The following is a 19241-nucleotide window of genomic DNA, read 5'->3' as shown; positions in this document are numbered from 1 at the left end:
AGCAAATGTGCCGGGGAAAAGTGGATCAAAATATCAATGGTTTCACCGTTTTAGCTCGAGGAGAAGAAACGTTAAGATGTACCATCCGTTACCCATAGTCAGCAAACGTACTGAAAAAGGAAAAATTGAAAGCTTAGTGTTTACTCCCATTTTTGCGCATTCCTCTATATAACGCAAGTTTCCATTTTTTAAAGGGACTGTGTCACGGATTTTTTTAGGGAGGCGCGGTAGCCTAATATCTCGTGGGTGGTTAGGTTTTTGACATTTATGACTATGGTTTATTGCATTTATGATAAGATATTGCTAATTTGATTTTACATTTAAGGTGGCTGGCTACAGTTTCTAGCACTTATCAGATGTATTTGTTTTTATGCAATATTCTAGACCGGACATGTCTAGCCAAGAATATTCTTCAAAAAAAGGAAACACTCGCGTTTGCAAGAAAAATATACTTTCCACCTTTAACAAAGTGGCTACCAATGAATATCCATCCTTGACTTATAAGGGGAAAAGTAATTAAAAGTAAAGTTCTGGAATAACAAGTCCTATAAATATATCCGATTAATATAAAAAATGCCGATTTTTGGCCTTCGGCTTCACTTTTTTCATGTTCAGGTCTTTCATGAAAGTTCTTTTAAAACTGTTCTATTTTTTTTTTAAAAAGTTGTTCTTTTTATTATATATTCGCTCCAGCATTCAAATTACTCTGTCGACAGGTGAAAAAAAAAAATTCAAGTTGCGTGTTGATCATGACTCATCCTGTATTTTTATTATTCATTTCCATGAAAAAATAATAATTATAATCGGAGTTGGTTTTAATGTTAGAACTTTCTTAAAATTTTGGGTTTTTTTAGCCCTAATGTTCTCATAAAATGTTCTTAAATATGAAAGTAACGCATGTTGAGTGGTTCTTTGCGGCATTTGTTTGCCAGTGTAAAAGTATTAGTATTGAAGTTTCTTAAACGCCCGGCTTAAGTAGTCGCACTGTAAACTAGCGTCTAAAATAAGGTTAAAAATTTCCATGTACAAAAAAAAATATTTTAAGGCAAGACAACTTTAAGTCTGCAGGAAGAGAAATGATATTTTTTATAATCAAAAGTCAAAATTAAAAATAAAGTTAAGGAAGCAAGAGCTGTCCGTTAAAAGGAGATTGGACTTTTACAGCCAGGTTACATCTGCTTTTTTCTAGACGTCAAAAGAAGAAAAACTATTTCCTTTTACTGGGCCAAACTCAGTAAACAAGTCTTTTGTTAATGAAAACTCTTCCTTACAAATTCAATATATGTAGCATTTACTGCTAAGTTAACACTACATGTCGCACGCGTGAGAGGAATTAATTTAAAGCTTGCGTGTTCCTTTCCTTAGTTTATTAAAAAGGAGCAGGTGTTTCGGGCTGCGTATTAATTTAGTGTTGCTTATGTTGGAAAACGAGATCAACTGCTGACAGAGACAAACACAGTTATCATCTTTCAGGTAAAAGTTCTTTTTGCTCTTTTAAATATTGGTCTTTAGTCATCGTAAGCGTTCGAGGCAAGCACAGTCCGGGATACTGACCAAAATTTTAAGCTGATCCTCGATCCATCGTACTTTCGAAACCCGCGAATTGGCTCACTGTTATCTCAAACGTCGGCAATTCTTTAGCTTTTTAACTTCAAAGCCGTCGACTTGCGAACCTATTTACCCCCTCTGAAGTTAAAACTGTTGATCTTGCAAAAAGCTAGCACGGTCGTGTTTTTTGGTATATTACTATCAACATGAGTGCCACATATTACTAGGAATAGTTTTAAGTTTTTTTGAAAATTGAAACAGCCCAACTCGTCAACTGAGCTGAAATGTTACAGGAACCAATATATGGCATATTATAATAATTTCATCGGGCATTGCGGCGTATTTTGGGGGCTAAAATGAAGAATTCAGTGCGCTAGATATATTTTTGGCCCTCTTCAGAGCTCATCTTAGCCCGAGCCGAAGGCAAAGGCTAAAATGAGCTCGAGTTGGACAAAAAAAAAATTACGCCGGCGAACATCAACTCTATTGTTATATTATAGACCGGTATATGCAAACAACAAAATGAGATCAGGGTTGGCATGGTACGTTAGTCAGGATTGTAACGATGTTCCACTCTCAAAACATTCAACAGGCAGGCGAGATGGGTTCATCGAAGACTGGGAATTACTATTTTAACCAGAGCTTTGAAGAGGACAAAGGACATTCGACAGAATCTGTGCAAAATAAGCAAATCAAGAATCATGCAGAAAACTCAACTGGTCATGCAAACCCTGCACAAAGATCAAATCGCACCCTGTTGGCGCTGGTCATCATCGTATGCTTAATTTCTCTAGTAGTTCTTCTGTTGTTAACACTATTGATATTCGGGAAAGTTGGCGACGGATTTGGCCGTTCCATAAACGAAGGTCAGTGTACAAACAAATACATATTGCAGTAAAAACACCCAAAAATCTATATCGGCTATATATGCGATACAAAATGTTTTTTTGCTTAATGATTATATATTTTGTTGCAAATGACTCCTGCCTGGGATCATTGGGTACCACCGAATAAAATGCTGGAGGATAACCATGCGATCCCATTAGAAGGGAGCTGAGTAGAAATACTCCTAGTCACTTCATACTGGGAGATTAGAACCGGTTACGTTTACCTTAAGACTTTTTAATTTTCACCCATAAAGTAGAAAAATTGCAAAATGAAATTTTGTAAGCTTCTGGAATCATTTTAATAGAGAGGTTAAGCATGACGTTTACGGCAAACGGCAAACGGCAAAATGAATCTTTTGCCATCTCTCTTCAATTGTGTGTACAGTAGAGTGATATTATTTGTATTTGCAATGAGTAGTAGGAGACATAATTCCATTTTTGTGTGCTTCATTTACGGATAAGAAGAAAAGAACTCAAAATCAGAAGTTATCTTTGCCGTTTGCCGTCTGCCGTTAACGTCATGCTTAACCTCTCTAATACCAAGTTTTACCAAGTGTCAGGAAAATCGTTGGAGGAGAAGTGCAAAAATGTTAATGTCATCTAAATTCAGTCCTAAAAATTTTCTTGATATTTTTTATGACCCAAAGTTTAGTACGCTCGAAATAGCCACCTTAAGATCTCTATTGATTGACAGGTCCTGCATGCCGATCAAGGTTTTTGACGCCATCCTGACGGGTAGGGAACGTCGTTACAATTTTCAGTGACTGTATGGCTAATCCGAAGGCAAATATTTTGTTCAAAAATTGATTTCTGGACAACTTATGAATCGTAGACTTTATTCGCCAAATTTGAATGATGAAGGTAGGTTAAAAAAAGTTCAGTTACGTTATTAGTTTTCGATACAGTTGTCTATATTTTTTTTCCCGCGAACCGCGTCAACTCACTAAACCGGAACGTAAATCTGAAGAGAAAATACGGACAAATTACACACCACATTCATAAGTTGTTCAGAATTCAATTTTTGAAAACATTATCTGCCATCGGATTCCCATACAAGCACTGTAAATTCTGACGGCGTTGCCAACCCGTCAAAGATGACGTCGAAAACCTTGACTGTTGACATGGTCTATAAATTGAAGGTACCTGTTAAATTGCATCTTTAACAGTAATAATTTAGATTTTTTGGAGGAAGATAGACTCTAAAGTGAGTAACAAATATATTAAATAGACCCTGTCATATTAAATGTATGTTTCGCTAAGTTTCTTTCTATTTGTAGCTTGTTCTTCTACTTCCGCCAAAAGCCTGGTAATGGCTTCAGCCGAAATAAAAGCCCTTGAAGAGAATATGACAAGCTTTCACCAGGCCTTGGTAAGGATATGTATACTGAATAAAAACGATAACTGTTAGTTAGGTGTAGCTATAGATAATTGTCATTTGTGTGAAAATAAACTCTGTCATATCTTATAAGCACAAATGGAATACTTCTAACTCTTGACTGATTTTTTCTTTTACATTTGTTAACTGTCTGAATCGCCTTTACTTTCGGTCAAAAGAAAAAGATTGTAGATATGTGTCTTGGACAGCATAAGGTCTAGAAAGGGAGAAACTTGTGCGGTGTTTATTAATCAGGTTAAATGAATGTATAAAAGATAAGGCTGTCCAAAAGTTGATGGACATTTCTCAACAAGCTGCTCTAAAGTTGCCAAGTTTTTTAAACGTTGCTTAGAGAATCCGCAAAGGTGTTTTTTTTTACATGAGTTGCTCTTTTCTGTCATTTGGTCTTGAGCTAAAATACTCCAAACTACAAAAGGAATCATGGTTAATCTAAGCATTTTCTGTTGCAACTGTTAATTCACTTAGTTTAATTGTCCTTAAGTACAACTAATGTTTAATATAAACTAGAGTGATGACAAGGTTTTATCTCACGGAGACAAATCGCAACTTCAAATAAAAGAGATTTATATCTTTCACCGGATGTGATGCTGACACTGAAGCGCTTTACTTTATTTCAGATGAAGAACATTGATTCTGCTTTCACTGAGTTGACGTCCCACTTAACAAAAACGAACGAGAACCTCGCGGAAGTTAACAATACTCTAGGAAAGGTAAAAAAGCTGAGCAAAGACCTCGCGGAAGTTGACAATACTCTGAAAAAGGTAAAATAGAATCCATCATCTCTCTCTTTATATCTTTAAAATACATTTATATTTACTTAACTGTTAAAATGGTGATTGATCATAATGAACTACGCCTTGGCGACCCACTTATTGCCGAAGACTGACTGACCAATAGATCGACCGTCCGACTCGAGACCGAGCGCTCTATCAACCAACCAAACGATCGACCGGGCAGGAGATCGATCGACCGACCAACCGATACTGACTGACTGACTGACTGACTGACTGCGACAAAATTTAAAGTAAAATCATTTATCCCCTCCCCATGAAAGGACGTTCTATGTCTTTTGCATGTATGCCCAAAGATAACAGGTGCATTCACTTTATTTCAGATGGAGAACGTTGATTCTGCTTTTACCGAGTTGACCTCCCGCTTGGCAAAAACGAACGAGAACATCGTGGAACTTAACAATACTCTGAAAAAGGTAAAAAGATTCTACGAGCTCTGTATCTTTGAAATGTCATGATTTGTCACAAAGCTACGTTTTCCTACCATCTTGTAACTACTTCATGTAGCGCACTTGATCGATTCCGAGCTTTGCTTCCTTTCAATACAATCATTTTGCATTCTTGATGATGACATCTGCCGAGCCGTAAACAAGTAAAACTTCGATGTAGTGCTTTAGTTGACATGCACAAGGAACATAACTTAGCAGCAAAGCAATTATTTCGAATCTTCCCGTAACTATTTGGCTTTCGTCACAATTTTACAGAATACAGACCCCTTTAAACGAGACTGATGCGAAGAATATTTCGGAAGAAGGTTCTATCTCGCTCGCTTTTTTCGCCTTTCGTTCAACTTACACAGTGAACTCACTCACTCAATTCTCTTCGTACCCTTGGGCAGCCACATAAGGCCGCACAAACACCGCACAATAATTGTTACGTTGAGATTCCTCTCCCACTCCGCGAGAGTCTGTACGGGTGGACGGCTTTGCGTACTATGACGTCAGCACAGCATTGTATAATAATAGCTTTTGCCTCTCCTCAGTTTCCTGGTTGTCAAGGCCCGTGCAAAAACGGGAGGATCTCTCATCCAGCTGACATGGAAGGCAAATTCAGATGCGTGTGTGTTCCAGGTTTCTATGGAAAATATTGTGAGAAAGGTAAGTAACGAGTAGTCTAATTGTAAAATATCTGCCTTTAGCATATACCACATTTAACAATTATTCACCGAAGTGGAGGTGAATAGTGGTGGATATATGCCGAATCGCGAAGAAGCTTTTCTCGCGCGCTGATTGGTTAACTCGAAGGTGATTAGCAAAGTACTATTCGTTCCACTCTGGCGAAAAATTGTTAATTATATCATAAAAATGTAGAATGAGCTATTTTGCTTTTCTTGTGTTTATGCTCAAACTTAGGAGCGGCGATTCTCCTTGGAGACAAAATAACGAGTTTTCTAGCGCTTCTGCTTCTGCTTCTGTTAGTTTTAGCTTATAAAATATATTCTTTGCTAGATTTCAGATCTTAACTAATTCCATTTGGTAATTCTTTCAGCTGCGAAGTCATGCCAGGAGCTCTATGATGCATATAAGTGAGTCATTACATGCCAATGTTTGGATCTTATCCCCTTAACTTATCATTGAAAACTGAACGCAATACACTGACGTACTGATAATCGTCATTAATTTAGGAGATATTCACAAGACATTTAGATATCAAGATGGTTTTTAAATGCACTTTAATGACACTTAGGGAGGCGCGGTGGCCTAATCGTTAGCGCGCCGGAATCCGGATCGAGCGGTCAACAGATTCTTTACCTAAGTAACTAAGGTAATACAGGAAAATACCGATGAAAACCCTGAAACACCAGGGTGAAGATATTATAAGTGTTGTTGATTGGAGAGCAAATCGTGATTAAGCTTTTAGCGATATTTCTAGACACAAAGGTAAAATTTAAAAGAGTCTGCCGGATTTTGTGTCAATTTGAAATCAAACCGTCAAACATTCATAGCAAGTTTGAGCGTTTTATCATTGGGTGTAGTGAGACCTCACACGAGTAAGTTAAGCGTCGTCGCACACGAATTTATTTACACATATTTTGTTGTGCTGTAAGATATTTGTCTTCAACTACAGGCCACCATACTTTTACGTTTTGCTGCTGTTACAACACTCGAAGGAATGCTGAACTCCATCTACCTAAACCCAAGCTTAGCCTTGGCAAGCGTACTTTTAGATTTTCTGGCACAGCCCTTTTTCATTCACTACCTTTAAAAATCCAACAAGCTGTATCACTATCCTCTTTTAAAAATCTTGTCAAAGCCCACTTTATTCATAGCACCTAATTTATGATATTTAATTTTTTTTATACCAGTTCATGCTTGTACGTACGTAATTCGTTTTAGTTTTTAAACTCTTTTTATATAACTATTTCAATTACTAAACATTAGCTTTTAACTCTATTTTTATAACTATTTTAAACTATTAGATATTTTATTTTGTATTTAGCAGGGCCCCTCTGGATACCAGCCACTGTGCTGAATGGGCCATCCTGCACAAATAAAGTTTTACCTTACCTTACCTTACCTGCTATATACCAGAATGAAAACATTATTAAAAGTTCAGGAAAAACAAACTAGGGAGATCTGCCTTTTGGCTTGCCTAAATCTATATATTGTAAGGTAGTAAAATACAAGAGTTAATAGTGAAGAAATTATTCACATGACACGAGCGTGGGACAAAGAAAAAATCTGAGTCCCCGACGGGAATCGAACCCATGGCCTCCCAGATACCGGTTGGGCGCTATAACCAACTGAGCTACGTGAGACTCGCTGTGAGCTAGGCCATTTACTAGGTTGATAAGTGACACGCGTCCTGCATACTGCTAGGATCAGCAATGTCGAAATCATCAAATTTGTAGTAAATAATAAAGATGGTAGATTTTAAGCTCGGTGATATTTTTTACCGAGCTTAAAATCTACCATCTTTATTATTTACTACAAGAGTTAATCATTGTTAAATATCCCACAGTTTCACCACAAGTCGCCTGGTTACACTCCACTTTGGCTTAGCACCAACTTCCGTTTTCTGTCATATGGGAGATTTTGGATGTGGAGATGGGGCTTGGACAACAGTCATGAAGATCAATGGCAGCAAGGTACTCATATGATGTGCTATGGTTTGATCAGATTTTAGCATAATTCTACTAGTTCACTAATGCAAATGCTGCAATCTGAATAGCTGAGCAATCGTACAATATTATACATTACTGTGCAGTGGCGGAAGGTCGTCTACAAAATCAGTGGCCACATTCGAATAAAACAATAAGGTTATTCGCTCTCAATTTCTATGAGACGATGGTTGATGAGGTCGAAGGCCCTCGGATTTCCGATCGAATTGGAATTTAGTGGTGTTTGTTTTTGTGGAGGGAGGAAAACCGGAGAACCCGGAGAAAACCCCTTCGGAGCAAACAAGAGAACCAACAATAAACTCAAGCCACATATGACGCCGGGTTCGGGAATCGAACAGCCGGGAAATATTGATGGGAGGGGAGTGCTCTCACCACATCACAATCCCTGCTATATGTTATGGATACTTTAGAAGTTATCTATCATTAAAATCTCATTCCTTCACAGCCCACCTTTCATTATGACTCGGTTAACTGGAGTAATAGAGCTGAATACAACCATCCTGGAGGGGAGACTGGGTTTGACTCTCAGGAGACCAAGTTACCGACCTACTGGAGCACATCCTTCTCGAAAATATGTCTCGGTATGAAGATCGGTCAACAACTCAATTTCATTACCATCAACACAACAGAGACCAGCTCTCTGTATTCAATGATTGCTGACGGCAACTACCGCTCCACTTCGTTGGGTCGTGACACGTGGAAAGCGCTGATTGGTTCTGAGGCCTCTCTGCAGTTCAACTGTAACAAAGAAGGATTTAATGCCGAATGTTCTGATTCTGATTCCCATTCTAAAGCAAGAATCGGTTTCCTTGGTAACGAAAATGATGATTGTAATTCCTGTGATTCCAGAATCGGGTTTGGCACGGGTGGATATCCTGATGACTCAAACACATGTGGAAACGAGGCGGCCTGGATCCCAGATAATGGAGAAAAACATATCATAGCAATGGGGTACATCCTAGTACAGTAAGGGGGGAATTTTTGAGAATAAACGATAAAAAGTGTGCTTCAAAGTAGAGAACTGCTTTTGATGTTGTTGTAATTTTTTCCTTTGTATTCTGGAGTAAAATAAAAGCCACTTCCCCCGGTTATAGACCTATCTGCCGGCAAACTAGAAAACAGTTATTTGATTTCTTTGAAAAGATTACGTGTACTTCAGGTCTTCTTAATATTATTGGTCTAATTTTTTACTTTTGACTTTTTTTTCAAGTGTATTAGTTCCATTAGATTATATAATGCTTATTATGAAAATGAATGTAGGATTCCAATTAAGCTAAGTCAGACATTTTCATAAGAATTCCTCCATATATTTCACATTGAATTAGTATATATTATACGCTTGTCGAGATAAACGCTTGTGAGAATCAAATATAAGCTAACGCAGTTGTAAAGCTTGTTAATTATAATTACGAGATAACATCAAAATAAACTACTGTTGGAACCAAGTTATGTCTCCTCCTTGACCTCCATATACGTTTACAGTGACGACTTAATTTCTGTTTTCGCAACGCAAGTGTTGTTCTTCAGAGCTTATTGCCCAGTATTTTCAGAGCGTTCCCCGAAAAAGTTCAAAAGAGTCACTGTTCACCCGTGAAATTTATCGTCCCAGATTAATAATAAACTACCATAACAGTTTAGAGTTATTGCTTGCGTTTGCTCTAAACATTTGCTGCTAGCAACCAGTATGTTGTATACAGCTATTTCAATTAACGTTGTCAGATCAAAGCTCAAAGCTAAAAGACAAGACCGAATGGTGGTCTGGGTATTCACTGGAAATTTGCATATTGGCCAATAGGTATTTTACAAGTTTGTATTTTTGCACGTGAAGATTCTAATTCGTGAATTTGTTTTTCTCTCAGGAGGCCTTTTCTGTAGCTTGCTTTCACTGTCGAGTAGCTTTGAGTTTTGAAAAGTCTTTTTAAATTTAGTGTAGAAAATATTAGGTACCTTGTTCATACAGGTCTGAAGAGAAAGAAAACGTGCAAATTCGCGTTTGTCATGTCATTATATCACATTAGTATTCAGCACGTGCAGTTGCTCTCCTCTTTGACCCATACTACCTATCGGCCTTGTCTTTAGCTTTTTTTTCCGACAACGTTAATTGAAATAGCTGTATGCAGAGACTTTGAATTGCGACATCTGTATCGTTAGTTCAGAACGGATTTTTCAAGCAACAGGGGCACCCAACGGAATATTTCGTTAAAATATCTGTTCGGAAGACGATTTGAGATCTAAAATTTTCGGAACATGCATTGTACATTTTTTTGCTTGCCTGTCTCGAATATCTAAAAAATGGTATAATTGTTCATTTTTAACGGATTTTTACTCTAAAAAGGTCACCTAGAATTTTCGGGAGCCCTTCTCTGGTTGGAATTTTTTCGAAAAGGTAAGTTTTGATCCCTATAACTTTCGGATCACTAGACTGTCAGCGAGGAAATCCGAACAGATAAAAAATTTTTAGGTGATAAAAATATGCCTATATCTACCGTTTAAATACGAAAATACATTCAACGGTGTTATCTTTAAGTGGTTTTGAACTATATTCTCGATGGGTGCCCCTGAAGCAACGCGTAAAAGGTGCGGTGGCCTAATGGACAGTGCGCTGGACATTCGAATTGAGCGGTCCGGGTTCGAACTCTGGCCGGGGTCACTGTGTTGTGTTATTCAAATGGGCAGGACACTTTACTCTCACACATTTGACAGCTGTCAATTGGCCATGACATGGATGTCCAATATCAACAATGTAAGCTTATATTTATAGATTGAATAAAGCTTTGCCTAACTTTTGGTGCGAAGGTGTTTTCTCTTCAAACTCACAATAAAACATTTGCCTGAATACTAATGCCCTTTCAAGCGTTTTACCATTCCAGAGCGCCCCTCGCACCGCCAAATTGTTCTTTCTTCGCAACCCCTCGGTTAGATCGTCTATATTTTCCCGAGCAGAGATTGTGACTGCTACTGTGGGTGGAATCGCTCAAATGGTACAGGCGATTACAAAATCGCGCAAAATGATCTCAAATCAAACATGAATCATGCACTCAGTTAAAAGAATGCCGAACTAAGCTTGAATTCAACGACACATTTGCAAATATGTCCCAAAGGTGTGGGATTGCAGAAAAATTCACTCACCTACCTTAGCTGGTATTATTTGCATCTCAATGAATCACTGCAAAACCTACTGTTCACTCTTTTTTTCATACAGCTGCATCAATTTTGTGCAATCCGTCATGAAAATCTGCACACTCATACGCAAAAAAAAACCCATTGAAAACAGCGTGGGCGGTCAAAAAATAAGAAGCGAAAAAAATCCCATGATCAGATCACTCCGTTCAGTGAAATTGTTTCGGACGCTGAGCCTGTCCGAGGGGTGAAAAAATAGAGTAACTGCACACAGTTGTACGGGAAATGGAGAGCTTTAATTTCTGTACTTGAACTGGAACGAGTATTATGCTCGTTGTAGACTACAGTCAAACTATAGTACCAAAAAAGTATAATTACACATGTTCCATAACTGAAATATCCTTTACAATGTCTTAATTGTACGCGTATAATGTCATTGTAATATTACTCACAATTCTGTGGCTCGCTCCCGTATAAATGCTGATCCGCTTGAAGGTCCTTGAACTTGTAATAAACTTAGCTGTTCTTAATTCTGCGTTTTTCTTTGCTAAAGGTCGTATTTAAATGTATCAGTAGTCTCTTGCATGTTCTCTTGGGACTCGGTCCATTCTTTACTCACATAAATTTAAAATAAATTATAAATAAAGGGTTCAAAACAGAAATGAATGATGAATGGTAAAGTAAAAAGAAAAGTGAAAAGAAAAGATATATATTCTCCAAGCTCCTTCACACAAAAACTGTGACAAACAGAAAATATATTACCAAAAACCTGACGCTATTAATTAAAGGTAAGGAAAAATCAAACACAATAAGCAACAGTGAGAGCAGCTGTGGTGTCAGCTATTTCTAGTAGCTTCCAGTTAATTAGTATAATTTATTTCCTCCTGAAGATAAACGAACAGACATCTGTTGACAAAGAAAATAAAAACACAAAACCAAGAAAGTTTATTGCAAAGGAACAAATGTTTCTGTTGTAACTGTTCTTATTTCATACCCGAGGCCCTTGACAGCGGTCAACTGTTACCATGCAGTTCTGCAAAACGTTTTGCTACGGAAATGAACGTCGGTTTCACGGTGTCAGTAAATGTCTCTCTCTGAGCGAAATAAATTCTTCCTATGCTGGCGGTAGCCGAAACTGGAAGAAAAAGAAAGAAAACCCGAGACGAAAAAAACAGAAGTTGTAGAATCTTCATTTGAGACTTTCTTAATTATAGTTGACGCTCAATTTTCACATAAACTTAAGACTCAATGGAAACCTTTTAGACACAAAACTTTAAACGCAAGAAAAAACAATAAAATGGAATACTTTCTTCGCATGGTCCATGCCCATTAATTCTGAATTATTTTTCCTACCCACTAGAACAACTGGGCCCTGTCACAGAACAACAATAGAACCCCGTTAATCAGGTCACCAACGGGCCACGAAAATTAAAAAGGCTCCTTAAATATGAAATGACTGACTGAGCTCTTTGTTTGGGCCGAAATAAAGTGTCTGTATTATCGAGGTATTAAATCCTTAATTTTTTAGGGGGACCATATGTTCAGCTTTTTATATTGGTGAATTGACTAACTCGCCCTTTAGTGCACTGTTAGCTGTGACGACTAACAAACTAAAACAAGCTAAGACGAGCTCAGGATCAACTAACCATCATTCCCTAAGGTACAGTAGATTACCAGTGTATCTCAGGTAACATAAACAATGGCTACTTCGAATTTCTCGAACTGTTTTCTGCTGTTATATGCCCATTTTACACTAACTTTGGGCTATATATCTAAACGGCACTAGGCTATCTTAAACGATATAAAACGTCCGTTTTTCTACATCTTCACTACTTATCAGTAGAACTAAAATGGAGCATCATACTTCCAAAATTCAGAAAAAAAGGTTAAAGTGAAATGAGCGTTCATTTTAAACCTTCTTTGTAGAAGCCTCTTATATTATTTTTGCGACGCATGTAAGTTTATACCAACAGTTAGTTTTCGAGTATATAATGCATCTGTCGACTGCAGAAGACTCAATGGCTGTCTCAAGTTTGTCGCTTATGCAGACTTGAACTGAAAACTATTTCCCTTGGAATTATTCGTTGTTATACAGTTAATTAACGAGGGGTTCGGTAGGAAAACTCCATAACTAGTAGTTTAACATGTTGCGATCGTTCGACCTGTGATTGCCGTAAACGCTCAACTATAAGCACCCCACCCCCCTCCTTTAAGTCCCCCTTCCCTAAAAAAATCCTTAAATGGCAAATCATGGGAAACGGGCAACTTTGAGTGAGTTTTGGCGGTTTTATTAGAGAAACGCTAACAGTTTTTACTTGTTGTCTTCCCATCGTAAGTTAGAAGCATATAACTTCTCTTACAAGTATCAATACTTTGTCAAACAGACAGGTGTTGAGAATTTAGATAATCATCAGCTGGTGATAGTGTCTTGACGTGTACTGCCAAATTCTCAAAGCTATTTAACAAAGAAATGTATCCCAATCGATCTGTAAAGAGATTTCAGCCAATCTTCAGACTAAAAACTACGCGCGTTTTATTACGGTTTTACATTGAAAAGGAATTGTTATTCAAGGCAGAAACATTAGGTATGTCAAAAGCAATTGTTTTGTAATTTAAAAGTCCAATTTAAAAAAATGTAAAGTTTAACCACTGAGTTCGAAGAAGTTTAAATATATACAAGTAGACTAGCAGCCAGCTGCTTTCTTCGCAAGAAGTCGCTTTTAAAAACTCTGATATGTTTGTTAGCAAAACGTAACAACAAATTTAGAAAAACTCTACAAAATGGCCAGTTTTCCCTTAATCCCGGGCCAAACGAGGATGAGAGTTGATGAGAGTTCAAACTCTCACTCTAGTTTGGCATGGAACTCTCATGCACTCTCATCGACTCTCCTGCGCTCTCATCGACTTTGAACGTGCTTAAATTTTTCATGAGAGTCGATGAGAGTTTGACGGACTCTTGTTCTCGTTTGGCCCGAGTTGATGATAGTCGATGAGAGTTGATGAAAACTCTCATGAGAGTCAACTCTCATCAACTCTCATCCTCGTTTGGCCCGGGCTTTTAAATGCAATCGCCGAGTGATCAACATACAACTTCTGCTACCAATACCAATATATTTCAAGCAAATAGGTGATGAGAACATACACAATGATTACAATGGGCACAGTGTTTTGATGTCGGGGCTAACATTCAACTGGAAAATTTATGCTAATCCTCTAGATATTTCAAACTAGGGCATAAAAAAGAGTTGCAATTTTTCATCTACAAAAATAATATTTTAAGGCGAGACAACTTTAAGTCTGTATGAAAAGAAGTGGCATTTTCCTTTCAAAAGTCAGAATTGTAATGAAGGGAAGAAAAGAGCTTTCAGTTAAAAGGAGATCAGACTTTTACAGCCACATTACAGCTGCTTTCTTTTAGTCTTAAAAGGAAGAAAGTAAACAAGCTCGTTATTGCAGATCGTTAATGAAAAAACTCTTTCTTACGAACTGAAACCCCATTTACACGCGCAAAAAAAATCGGCACAGCACGGCAAATTTTGGCACCGTGCTGACAATTTTGGGCACGGCACTCCCAATTATCGACGTGTAAACGTACCGGTCCCGAATGCAATGTGGCACCAGTGCCCATTTTTTAGGGGTGCCGAGACTACCTCCAGGAGGTAGTCTCGGCACGAGTAAATCCAGGCACCATGCCGAAAACAAGTGTGACGCATGCGTAGTTTCCACGAAAACGGCGGATAGTGGGGCATTTTCGTCCCAAGAGCCCTCGTTTATTTTGGTCACGTGGTCGGCGAAGAGATTGTAAAAAAAAGAAGTTCTGCGGGATGAGAATGACACCGAGGAAGAAAATAAGAGAAAGCTTCCGCTCTAAAATAAAATCGTTGTGGGAAAGCCACGTCTACCACAATTGCAAAGAGCCATTCATGTTTCCTTTCCTCTTCTTCTGATCTCGTCAGCTGACCGATCATTAAATCTTCGAAGAGGTGGCTTCAAAAATTTTCGACCCTTCCCCAAATTGGAGCCAGAAAAATTGTGGCCCTACCCAAATTGGGGTCCAAAAAATGTGACCCTTCCCTTTGAAGGGACACTTAAAAAATATACCGGCAGAGTGCTTCTTGGTGTTGTGAAAACCACTGTTTGTAGTTTATTGTATTTTGCTGAACGTCTTTGCTATGTTTTTCGTTATTGGTGATCACAACCTTGGCGTCAAGGGTGAGCGTTGGTATGCTCACCCAAGAAATTCTAAACATTGATTCCTATTAGATCAGGTTTCCGCGAATCTTAGCAGCAATGGGGCAATTTCAGAAAAACTGTTTAGATCCTTGGTTTAGCTTTTCAAGCTGTTCGAGCAATTTAAAGTAGGTAACGAAACGAAACGAAAAATAGCAACATACCATGTTTTTGATCCATTGATAACGTGTACTTTGCTGGTAATTTTCTACTTCCTAAATTAGAAAAAAATTAACTGTTGAATCACAATAATTTTATATGAGAAATATTTGTTTCAGTACGAGATTGCTTCCGATTTTTAGATCTTCTAAAACTGACACTAGAAATGCACTCAAAACTGTCAAACATAGTGAAAAGAAATCAATTTATACAGGTGAAAAACACCCGTGATCAAAGGTGTAAAGCTTCTTTGACCATGAAACAAGTCATGATTCTTGAAGCAAATCGAGTGGCAACGGTAAAGACCAGAAATGATGAAGTTTTAAATATCTATTGCAACTTACTAGCAAAATAGCACTATTGGCAAAATGTTTGACTGTTGCTAAGGGGAAATGACATGCAATTTGTACTTAAGGCAAGGAAGAGTCATTCTCATTACTGGCCCTACTTGAATATTGAAATGTATCTTTTTTCAAAAACATTGTTCTGACATCACGAAAAAGGACTGTTGTCAGTTTAAGAATTAAGAAGAACTTGATATAAAATCATTTGAGACACTTGGCAGGGATTAAGGGTAAAAAAATCGTAGCCCTCCCCTAAATACAGTTAAAAAATAGTGACCCTCCCGCCAAAATATAGTGACCCTCTCCCCCCCCCCCCCCACCCCCGCTAAAAAATGACAGGTCGATCCACGTAGAAGAGTTTTATTTTAGCAAAGTGGTTCGATTTGCTGATAAAGCATTTTGAAATTTGGAACAGCCAAACTCAATTAACTGAGCTGAAATGTTACAGGAACCAATATATGGTATATTATAGACCAGTATATGCAAACTACAAAATGAGAGCAAGGGTGGCATGGTGCGTTAGTTATTGTAACGATGCTCCATTCTCAAAACAATCAACAGACAGGCGAGATGGGTTCTGTGAAGACTGAAGGATACTTTATAAACCAGAGCTTTGAAGATGACAAACAAGAATCCATGCAACAGAAGCAAATCACGAACCATGCAGAAAAGCCAACTGGCCATGCAAACCCTGCACAAAGATCAAATCGCACCCTGTTGGCGCTGGTCATCATCGTATGCTTAATTTCTCTGGTGGTTCTCCTGTTCACACTATTGATGTTCGGGAAAATTGGCGGCGGATGTGACTGCTCCACAAACGAAGGTCAGTGTGCAAGGAAGTACATGTTGCAGAAACAACATCCAAAAATTTATTTCGTCCGAGATGAAATAAAGTTAACGTTTGTATCGGCTATATATGCGATACAAAATGTTTCGTTTTGTTTCAGTATATATTTTGTTGAAAATGACGACCTCTGGCTAAAGTCATTGTGTTATGTTCTTGCCTCTCTACACCCAGGTGTATAAATAAGAAAAAGCTGGGGGTAACCCTTCGATAATTAGTAAATAAACCCCTTCAGGCGGCTGGTATATTGGAGGATAATGCCCGAGGCTGAAAGATTGTCCGAAAAATGACCAGTGGGCCGAGAAGCGAAGCTTCGATTCGAGGGCAACTGAAATTTTAAGGACAATCTTTCAGCCAAGGGCATTATTCTCCAATATTTTTTTTTTTAAAATTGTTATTGATATTTTTACACAAAGCTTACAAAACAAAAAAACAAAAAAGAACTAATACAGGTACCCTAATTACAATACACTACATATTCTTGCTCGGCTTACAATACTGATACAAATGCCACTCTACTTACAAAATATAGCTACACTACTAAAAGATACAGTATATAAATATTTGTTATAAATTATGTGCAAAAATAAGACAAAAAAGAAAAGAAAAACTGCATTAAAAAAAGAAAGAAAAATTGTTAACTTAGGTCAAAAAGTCAAAAACAAAAGCATCAACTTAGGCTTACTTAACTATTGTTAATATCAACATCGAGAAAGCCAAAAGAGAAGATGATCCCACTTTTTGTAATGATTAATTAGAATTCCATTCTTGTTTGCTATATATAATTCCAATTTATAGGTTGCTTTTAACTTAGCTTTGAAAACTATAAGTGATGAACAGTTCTTGGAAAGTTTACATTTATAGATAAAGTATTTAGCAAGCAAAATAATATGATTAACTAAAAGAAAATCTTTGTCAAGGTCAAATTTTCCAAAAAAATGTCTAAATGAGAGACATTAAGCAAAATATTGACTTCATCTGCGAGCCAAGATAAGAGCTCTTTCCAAAAAAATGTTGATGACTTACAAAAGTACAATAAATGCTCTAGGGATTCCTCTTCTTCATTACAGAAAACACGTAAGGGGGATTCCACCATCTTGAACTGGTAAAGTTTTTTATTGGTGAAAACTATAAGGTTTAATAATTTATATTGAAATTCTCTTAGTTTTGTATCCAGAGTAGTTTCAAACGCCAAAGAATATAGTCTTTTCCAGTCTATAGAAAGATCCGGATATTTAGTCAAAATTCTAGCTTTAGCGGTGGGTGAAGTTTGCTTAAAAGAACGAAATTCCCTATAAACCAATTTAGATGTGATATTAGTAAGGTCAATAGTTTTACCAGCAATTGTTAATACAAGACAAGTTTGATCCAAAGGAGAGGGAGCACAATAAGGGTTTGTTTTAATTATAGAACGCCATTCATTTGGGATAGCATCAATAACCCCCATTAGAGCAAAAAGGTGACCAGAAGATAAAGAAGAACTGAGAATTTTGTCACTTTTGAGAAAAATACCTTCCTTCGAAACAAGATCGCCAACCTTAAAAATTCCTTGCGTATAGAAAATCGGTTGAAAAATAGATTTTCCCTCACTCAAAATATACTTATTGTTCCATATAATTTGGTTCATTATCCCGTTATAGGTTGTCAAATCATAATTAGCCTTAGAAGACCAGGCTTGCAAGCACTCCTTATAAAAGTCAGGAAGTGAAATGGACAATTTACGACAGTCAAAATTGCAATGTAATAAAAATTTCCCGCCAACCTTCTTGAGATAAAAATCCAGAACATACTTCCAGGGACTGTCATAATTCTCAGTGTATTTCTTCAGACAAATGATTCGTTGAGCAGAGATCATAGATTCAAGATCCAGCATTTTTAAACCTCCATGCTCTATGTCATTAATTAAGGCTGAACGTTTAATTTTATCTTTGCCCTTCCAAATAAAAGAGTAAAGTTCTTTACTAATTTATTTAATAAATTCACTTGACAATCGAATTAGACCAGCCTTGGACATAATTTTGGGTATGGCAAATGATTTAACAATTTGAATTCTGCCGATGAGTGTCAGACCTCTCCACTTCCACATGTTTAATACTTTTTTTATTGATTTAAGGGCAGACTCAAAGTTTGATTTATTCCTCGATACGTTATTGTAGTCAAAGTACACACCAAGAATTTTAATTGAAGTTTTGAATTCATTAGGGTACATTTCACGCTCTAATTTCCTCGTGCCTAAACTGAAAAATTCAGTCTTCTCCTCATTAACTCTAAGACCAGAACATTTCGAAAAAGCACTAAGGCAAACTTTTAAGTAATCATAAGAGGACCTGTTTCGGAGAAAGCAAGTCAGGTCATCCGCAAAAAGTGACACTTTAACCTCAAAATTATCAATTTGAATACCTTGAATCTTTTCATTTTGTCGAATACTACATGCAAGAATCTCCAAACCTAATATAAAAAGAAGAGGTTATAACGGGTCTCCCTGCCGCACACCGCGACAACTGTGAAATAATCTGATGTGAAGCCGTTATTGATAATGCAACTTGATATATTTGGGTAAAAAGTACGGATCCATTGGATAAAGGATGGCCCAAAATTAAATGCGTGCAGAACTTTTAAAAGATAAGTATGATCAAGAGAGTCAAAAGCCTTTTCGAAATCAATAGCAACAAGAATGCCCGACATTTTCTTATATTTAGTGTATTCCAAAATATCATCGATGGTTCTTACCGCGTCAAAAATCGACTTTCCTTTCACGTACGCATTTTGATTGTAATGAATTAACTCAGGTAAAATTGGTT

The 19241-nt window shown here is 37.3% G+C and overlaps 2 protein-coding genes across 3 annotated transcripts in view; both read left to right on the top strand.

Moving 5' to 3' along the window:
• The window catches only part of LOC144631400 (uncharacterized), a 63472-nt gene that overhangs the window by 28975 nt on the left and 15256 nt on the right, over positions 1–19241 (top strand). Inside the window, exons 1-2 of one of the 2 annotated variants that reach the window (XM_078489826.1) lie at positions 12186–12523; positions 16158–16419. In XM_078489826.1, coding sequence (XP_078345952.1) covers positions 16167–16419 — 253 coding nt within the window. In that variant the 5' untranslated portion in view covers positions 12186–12523; positions 16158–16166. Of the gene's footprint in view, positions 1–12185; positions 12524–16157; positions 16420–19241 lie in introns of those variants that run through there. The other variant, XM_078489827.1, reaches the window with a different exon arrangement.
• LOC144631398 (uncharacterized) lies at positions 1428–9178 on the top strand. Its single transcript, XM_078489824.1, has 9 exons — positions 1428–1473; positions 2141–2414; positions 3713–3804; positions 4449–4592; positions 4946–5038; positions 5605–5719; positions 6111–6147; positions 7584–7710; positions 8189–9178. The coding sequence occupies exons 2-9, from the start codon at positions 2150–2152 to the stop codon at positions 8711–8713; spliced, it is 1398 nt and encodes a 465-aa protein (XP_078345950.1). The 5' UTR covers positions 1428–1473; positions 2141–2149; the 3' UTR covers positions 8714–9178.

Source organism: Oculina patagonica, chromosome 12, assembly GCF_052425735.1.
Source record: "Oculina patagonica isolate OP01 chromosome 12, crgOcupat, whole genome shotgun sequence".
In the NCBI taxonomy this organism is placed as follows: Eukaryota; Metazoa; Cnidaria; class Anthozoa; order Scleractinia; family Oculinidae; genus Oculina; species Oculina patagonica.
Note: the sequence above shows the minus strand (reverse complement) of the source record. Positions and strands in the feature narration are given on the sequence as shown.

Coding starts and splice junctions, on each gene's coding strand:
- LOC144631398 (XM_078489824.1), top strand. CDS start 2,150: ATGGGTTCATCGAAGACTGGGAATTACTATTTTAACCAGAGCTTTGAA. Junction 2,415..3,712: donor TGGCCGTTCCATAAACGAAG/GTCAGTGTACAA, acceptor TTCTATTTGTAG/CTTGTTCTTCTACTTCCGCC. Junction 4,593..4,945: donor TTGACAATACTCTGAAAAAG/GTAAAATAGAAT, acceptor ACTTTATTTCAG/ATGGAGAACGTTGATTCTGC.